Here is an 8036-nt window from a genome sequence, read left to right as displayed (position 1 = left end):
CGGGGATGGGGCAGCGTGCGGATAGCGTAGCGAGAGGGGGTTCGATCGCCAAAGCCTCTTGTGGTGAGTGCCCCGCTGGTCTCCATGCAGCAAGTGACCTCTCTTCAGGAGTGAGCGGTTCGGTATTTATCAGCCATGAGTTCAGCGGGGATGAGAGGGAGCTGGAGATAAGCACTCGGTGGCTTCAAATTCTTTCAGCACAGGGCGGGAGGTGGGAAATGGCGACGAGAAGCGTAAGGAAATTCGTTTAAAAAATGGAGGATACCTGTGAGCGAAACTGAGCTGATGTTTCAGAGTTCAGTGTGCCTCTTAAGTGTTTATTGGAGTTTGTGCATTTTCAGAGGAGCGTGTTCATCTTTTAGTTAGGTGACTTGCAAGTTTTAGCAGTATTTCCAACATGCCATGTCTTGAAATCTTTTTCAGACGAAGGGTACATCGTCATTTGGTAAGCGCCGAAATAAGACACACACCTTGTGTCGTCGATGTGGGTCCAAGGCATACCATCTGCAGAAGTCCACCTGTGGGAAATGTGGTTACCCAGCTAAGCGTAAGAGAAAGTGTAAGTAACAAACTTTTAACTGATTGATTTAAGCTGAAAACTTGTGTTTCTCTGTCTTCTTCAGTGCTTTTTTCCATCCAAGTAGGAATACTGTATCATTTCATGGTGTTTAGAACTTCTTCAAATCAGTGCTGATTTAACTGTATTTTAGCTAACGTGCAAAGTGATTACATAGAAATTGACCTCATTTATAATTACTTTTTTGCTTCTGTCAGATTCAGTAATGGGGCTATATAAACGTAGTGTGCACATTAATTGTTTGGTGCAGGTGTGTAACAGTAGCTTGTATGTTTTAGATAACTGGAGTGCAAAGGCTAAAAGACGCAACACCACTGGTACTGGTCGCATGAGGCACCTGAAAAAGGTCTACCGTCGATTCAGGTATAACATTTTATTACAAGCTAGTGTGGTGTGAAATCCTGCATAGATATCACTTAGGTATAAAATTAATCACTCAAAGGTAACATTTTTATTTATTTAATTCACTTAATGTGGTATGATACCTCTTAAATATATAATGAAATAAATGATACTTTATATAGTTGGCTGCATAGTCCTTTGAGGATAAAAAAACTCCACTCACTGTTAATACATAGGGTGTATAACAAGCTCTGATGTTTCTATTAAGTGTAGATAAAATACCCACATTTAAAGAGATGCACTTTGTGTAGTATTACCTCTGTGAGTCAGTTGAATTGCCAGTTCCACTGAACTGTGGGGTTTTTTTAAGAGACAAGTCTTGAAATGCATTCCAATCTGCTTTTGCCCACAAAAAAAAGTCCAGAACTGGAATAACTTCAGTAGTCACTCTCTTACCTGGAGTTCAGTTAGCAGTAAGTAGCTATAACTAACATCAGATTCTGACTTACAGGTTTCTGAAACTTGTTACAAAACTTTGAGTTGTGCTTACAAGGTAATGGTGGGCATACTGTACTGTTAAACTCATGAAGAATTTATTTTGTATGACCTCCATGTTCTGAAATTGAGCTCTGTAGCTTCTGGCCTAATACAAAAGAAAGCTGGATGAAATATACCAAGTAATTCAAGAGTCATGATGTAAAAATACCGTTTGGATTTAATAGTGAAAGGTAGGAGTGTTTTAAGTCCCAGGCCTGGGTGTGGTTGTAGGATACATTCATCTGTTTGTTTTGGTGAGCGCAGTCTTTCCCAGCAGAGCAGCCAGAAAATACCTCACAGTGTGCCGCTGTAGCCTGCTTTCCAGCGAGTGTTGCTGAAGTAGAAACGTCATATCCAAAAGCAAGCTTGGGGTTGACTCTTCAGTTGTCATACCTGTCCTAATCTCCAGTTGGAGGCATAGAGGATTTCTGTAAGAAGTTAACTTGCACTTCACAAACATGACATTTTTTGCTGAGTTGCTTAGTAGGAACATGAAGGTGTGCTATGTTTGATGCACTCTTGCAGTGTTCACTCAGTTAAATCTTCTTGTTTGGTGAAGTCAAGTTTACTTCACCAGAAGAGAGTGAAAACCATACTTGTTATTCCAAACAGTTGGTAGTAAGAAGTTTCTTAATATGACCTTCATAGTGATTTCAGTTCGTTACTGAGATAAGCTGAAAAAAGCTGCTGAACTTGATCTAAAAACATTACTTGTTAGAAAATAACCCAGAGCAAGAATCATCCTCTCAGAAAGTGGTAACCATATTTCTACTTGCAGGAATGGATTCCGTGAGGGAACCACACCGAAGCCCAAGAGAGCAGCTGTTGCAGCCTCCAGTTCATCGTAAAGACTCATCTATTTGTTAAAATAAATGGTCTTATCCAGAAAATCTGTCACCTTTTATCCATGTTTTACTTGAGTGAAATGTAGGATTCCTGAAAATACATATATTTACACACACAAGATGCTATATTGGAGCCATTCATTAAAAACAATCCTTTAATTGACTTTTCATTTAATAGCACTTGTGCTTTGAAAAGGATGCTAATCGCTGCACTGAATTTAGAGGCTTGTATTTGTTACTTGGAAGAACTCACCTGCAAGAGAAATGGCATATTGGCAATATGGACTTGCCCTGCTTGCCTCTGAGTTTTGTTGTGCCCTGGCACAGAGAGTCAGAATTTATCTCACAGGCAGTAACTTGAACAGTGGCTCTACTTGCTGTTCTGGGGGGCAGTAGTTAAAGAGGGATTCCCAGTCTTTGCCACTTTTCACTGCTCTGTGACACTGAAAGGCATGCAAAAATATTACTTATTCAGTGGGTCATTGTTTGTTGGGCAAAAAGGAACTCCCAAGTCCAGAGCACTCACACTGACAGAGATGGAGGGATTGGAGATCTGCTGTAGTTGAGACAGAAGTTGTCCGAACACTCTGGGGAGGTTGGTCTGGAAAGCTGATGCACTAAAAGACCTGAGTTAACTGCAGGGAGTAAACAACAAACTGTAAATCATTTGGGGGTACGTATGAATCGAGGATTAACGCGTGATGAATTTGTATGCTCTCATGGTGTGTCACTGGGCTGCTCAGCTGGCTTTCAAACTTGGCTTTAAAAAAGTGATCATAAGAAACTTATGAAAGTTTGGGGAATTGCTGTAGTCACTGCAAAGGTTTAGAGGCTTTTCAGGTGCTTTGAAGAGAAAATACTAAAAAGCCAAAAACTTCTGATGCCTAAAGCTTCTCAGGCTATTGCTGTGATTCATCATGAACTTCAGAAGCAGCATACTGCTTTGTCAGTACTGAAGGACAGGCAGTTAACATCAGCTTGCGCAAATCACTGAAGAAATTTTCAGCTAGGTTTGAAATTGGAGTACACCTGACTGGTTTCTTACATGTTTTAAATGAAGTGCAGTTAATGCTTTTGGATATTTGAGTGCTGTTCTCTTAGTGTGTAACAAGTGTACTGTGCTCACTTTACTTTGAACTGGTCCTGAGAGTCTGAAAGTAAATGGTGGCGGAAGCTCTTAAAATACACTTTGCACATGCTACACATCCACATATTCTCAGGGCTCAGGAGAGCATCTGGAAGGTGTTTCTTGGTGATAAACTAGGAAATACCTAAATGTCAGACGAAGCAATCATAAACATTTTTTTTGTTACTCTCAAGAGTGCAAATACTCCCTCAAAGCATCTTAGCAGGTCAGCAAGGCTGTGAGGGACAGTTGGACAGTGATATGGCAGGTGTTCTGACTATGGGTGGGAATTAAAGCCTTTGCTCTGCGTAGTCCTATCTTTGTGTACTGTGGGATTTTTGTTCTGAGCAGCCTGTTACACTGACCTGCAAACATGATACAACACTGCAAAAGCAAGTGCTTAGCAATTTGCTGCAGCTGCCTATTAGCAGTCCTCAGCATGAATTATGCTCTTGAAGAATGAGCGTTTTTATAATATGCAACATATCAAGGATCCAGTGATTGAAACGTAATGGCTTGCAGTAACTTGGAAAACTTAAAAGCTTTATTGCAGGGGAAGTTTTACCTACAGCAAGAATGAATTTTCTGAACAATTAATTTAACAGCCACTGAATTTTCAACTTTTAAAATTCTTGGTGAGGGGCAGGAAATTGGTTATATTGGGTTTATATTAGTCCTGTTCCGAAAAGATTGGCTAGCTCACCTGTTGGTCACAGATGGACTAAGAGCTTTACTGGGTATATGTGATAGTGAATGCTCCTCCGTGGAGGAGCGACAATCCCGAACCGAAACCACAATCCCAGAACAACGAGAGCCCAAGTGAAAAGTCAGAGAGAACTAAAAGAGGAAGAGACCCTCTCTAATATACTGGATGTGACATGATATGATATGGAACATCCCACTGGCATATCTAACTGTCAATTAAGTTTATTAATTTAAATATTCTTCACCCCCCTTAAATCTTGTGCTTATGAACTAACAGAACACAAAGTCCTTCACTTCCAGTGACAAAAATGTAAACATTGGTACGTTATCAATGTCTCTCTCACAGCGAGTCCCAGGCTGAACACAAAACACAGCACAATTCTAGCTACTGAAAAAGAAACCCAGCTCTATTTCAGCTAAAAACCAGGACAATATAGATTCTGAAACACTTCAGTTCTTTGTAGTGTTTACTTAAATGCTGAAAGCTAAACTGCCTGGATAATTTTTCAGTATATAAATAATCTTTTGTTGAGATCTTGTTATAAACATCTTAACTCAAGGGTTATCAGTTAGAATTGAACCTCTGCGCAGTGTTCCCTGGCAGTTTAGATCAGCCCTTTTCTGAATAGAACTATTTCCATATGGAGTCAATGACACGTTTGATTTTTTTGCCTCCTTCAAACTGATACATATGGCACAGTTAGACGGCACACTCTAAATGGCATCAAGAATTGATACATTTCACGTTGTGGGTATGAAATATCTGTACGTGCAAATAGATGAGAAATTAGTTGGATGGTCTCATCCAGAGAGAAGTGGTCAATGGCTCAATGTCCAATGGAGACTGGTGACGAATGGTGTCCCTCAGGGGTATCTACTGGGAACAGTACAGTCTAATATCTTCATCAGTGACAAAGACAGTGGCATCAAGTGCACCCTCAGCAAGTTTACTGGTGACACCAAGCTGAGTGATGCCTGTGCAATGCCTCAGGGATGAGACGCCATCCAGAGGGACCTTCATGAACTCGAGAAGTGGGCCTTTGTGAAGTCCATAAGGTTCAACAAGGCCAAGTGAAAGGTCCTGAACCTGGGTTGTGGCAACCCCAGAATCAATACAGGGTAGGGGATGAAGGAATTGAGAGCAGCCCTGTGGAGAAGGATGGAGAAGGAGGGCAGTGAAACAGTGGAACAGGTTGCCCAGAGAGGTGGCAGAAGCCCCAGACCTGGAAATTTACAAGGTCAGGTTGGATGTAGGTCTGAGCAACCTGATCTAGTTGAAGATGTCCATGCTAACTACAAGGGGGTTGGACTACTGAACTTTACAGGTCCCTTCCAATCCAAACCATTCTATGATTCTATGAATTTTTCAGTATCCTCAACCCCAAAGCTAGATAGAGCAGCAGAGATACAGGCCTGGAGCTGGGCAAAAGGTACCTGCAGGGGCAGCAGAACGTGGGAATAGTACCTGGTGTCTGCAGAAGAAACATGCAGTATATTCAGAGGTAACGTGGAGTAAGAGGTCAAAGTCAAATAGGCAAGAACTGAGTGCATGTTAGCAAGTCATACCAATGATGCCAAGGAGATCCTCATGAGAGCAAGTAGAAACCATCACAATTAATATCCCACCCTCCTTTAATATTAATAGTAAAGCTGAGGAAATTTTTCTGTCATCTTTCATCTTTTCTGTTCTTAGAATGGTTTATGAAACCTAGACCACAACTGAGAACCTGCTGGTCTCCTTGCTGGCTCTGAACTGTACGGCTTTTTCACTGCCAGGTCACAAAAAGCCCACCAGCATATCGTTTATGGCTGCAGACATTGGTTTTCAAAAGCAAAGAGAAGGAAACTGCGGATTTCATCCCACTCGCACATTTGGAAAGACAGCAGAGATGAGAAGACCAAGCGGCCTGATGGCATTGCAATCTACAGGCTGACACGCATTAGGAAAGCCTTGCTCTGCCCCGACCCAGAGTGCTGGCTCCCTGTGTGCTGCAAAGAGCATCCACACCAGGGCTCCATGCACACCTCACTGAAGCACTTCTAACAGCCCCGTATCTCAGCAGGTGGGGATGTTTGCAGAGGACAAGAGCTCTGTGGAAAATGCAGCACCCCTGAGGAAACGTCTGGTGCAAGGCATCGCCACCTTTTGCCAGGGGAAGCCAAGCAAGGAGGCTTGTGCCTCTGCTCCTCCATGGACCTGAGCCTCCTCCCATCTCTTGCTCCCGTTCCTCTGCACTGCAGAGGAACATGACCCACAGTAGGTGCAGCCTGTCCCTTGACTCCTGCAGCCCGGCATGGCGGCACAATCGCTGCTAGTAGCAGAGCACAGGCTCTGTAATGAGTTCGCTACAGGTGGACATCTGCTCCACCATGGACCTCCATGGGCTGCAGGGGGACAGCCTGCCTCACCCTGGTCTTCACCACAGGCTGCAGGGGAATCTCTGCTCTGGTGCCTGGAGCACCTCCTCCCCCTCCTTCTTCCTTGACCTTGGTGTCTGCAGTTGTTTCTCTCACATCTTCTCACTCCTCTCCTGGCTGCAAAGTGTGCAGCTTTTTTTCCTCTCTTCCCTCTTTTTTTTCTTAATGATGTTCTCACAGAGGCGTCACTGGTGGGCTCGGCCTTGGCCAGCGGCGGGTCTGTCTGGGAGCCGGCTGGCATTGGCTGTGTGGGACATGGGGGAAACTTCTGGCAGCTGCTCACAGAAGCCACCCCTATGCTCCACCCCCTGCTGCCAAAACCTTGCCACACAAACCCAATACAAGTTGACAAGGCTTCTGGGCAGAGGAGGTGGTAGGGCCCAGTGGACACACGAGGAAACGGTGGCTGTAGCAGGAGGAAAATTTGGGGGAGAAAGCAGCACGGGCGGGGATGGCAACGCCACCTGCATTGTTAGTGACACCGAGACTTTTCCTGCACTTTGCGCGCCTTGATTTCTTTCCTAAGAAGAGTTTGATTGAGAGGGATGGGATCTCCTGGGGGCTCACGTGAGCCCCAGCTGCCAGCCCAGCCATGGTGTGTCCAGCCCCTGAGGCGCCCTCCCAGCGTCATCGCTTCTTGCGGGGCTGGGAGGGGTGCTCAGGGCTAGCGGCCTTCCTCTTCGGGGCTCGCCTGGGCCTCCGGAGAGAGCGTTGTGCGCCCGGGCTGGGAGTGGAGGGCCCGGGCAAAGGCTCCTCTGGGTTCTCCTGCCGCTCTTCTCGCTCCCCGTGTGTGGTGGGAACGGGGGCGTTGCGGGGGCTGCCAGGACCCCCCTGAAGGGCTGGGCTGGGGGCAGGAGACCCCCCTCGGGAGGCAGCGGGGCCGGGAGCAGCCTCAGGGCTGCCTTCCCGTCCCCCGGCAGCAGCCTCGGGGCTGCCTTCCCGTCCCCCGGCAGCACCGGCGTCCTCAAGGCCCATCCGGCGTCGGGCCTCCCCGCTGCACCGGCGCACGATGGTGTCAATGAGCTGGTGGACAAAGCTCCTCGTGCGCCTGCCCAGGGTGGCGCGCAGCAGCTGGATCAGAGCCTCCTGATCCAGCCCAAAGTAGCTCAGGCTGGATATGACGAGGCTCTGCGCTGCTGCTGCTGCCGCTCCCTGGGCATCCTCCAAGAGCTGCCCCAGCTCCTGACGCAGCCAGGGCAGCACGGGACGGAGGACAGAGGGGTAGAGGCGGAAGAGGGAGGCCCAGACGTAAGCGTAGAAGCCGCCCACTGGAGCCACGGGCTGCGGCCCTGCGGCTGGTGGCTGGGGCGCTGCAGGCTGGCGGAGGCTGTGGGCGGCTGGGTGTCCGGGGGCGCCTCCTGCCAGGCGGGTGACGACTGATGGTGCTGCAGGTGGTGGGATGACGTGCTCCTCAAAGTCGTCGTCTGCCCGCACCGAGTGCAAGATGGAGCTCACCCTCCTCTTGCAGAGGGGGCACTCGGGCTTG

The 8036-nt window shown here is 46.8% G+C and overlaps 1 protein-coding gene across 1 annotated transcript; it reads left to right on the top strand.

Annotated features, from left to right (window-relative positions):
- Positions 1-414: 414 nt before the first annotated feature.
- On the top strand, positions 415-2464 carry RPL37 (ribosomal protein L37; the record flags this gene model as incomplete). The annotated part of the gene is made up of 3 exons (XM_010174711.1): positions 415-559; positions 856-940; positions 2235-2464. Coding segments are annotated over 3 exons (300 nt in total), but the record flags the coding sequence as incomplete, so codon positions are not given.
- Positions 2465-8036: the final 5572 nt, after the last annotated feature.

This window comes from Antrostomus carolinensis, unplaced genomic scaffold (assembly GCF_000700745.2).
Source record: "Antrostomus carolinensis isolate BGI_N321 unplaced genomic scaffold, ASM70074v2 scaffold50628, whole genome shotgun sequence".
NCBI lineage: Eukaryota > Metazoa > Chordata > Aves > Caprimulgiformes > Caprimulgidae > Antrostomus > Antrostomus carolinensis.
The sequence above is the reverse complement of the archived record's forward strand: the minus strand, read 5'-3'. Positions and strand labels throughout refer to the sequence as shown.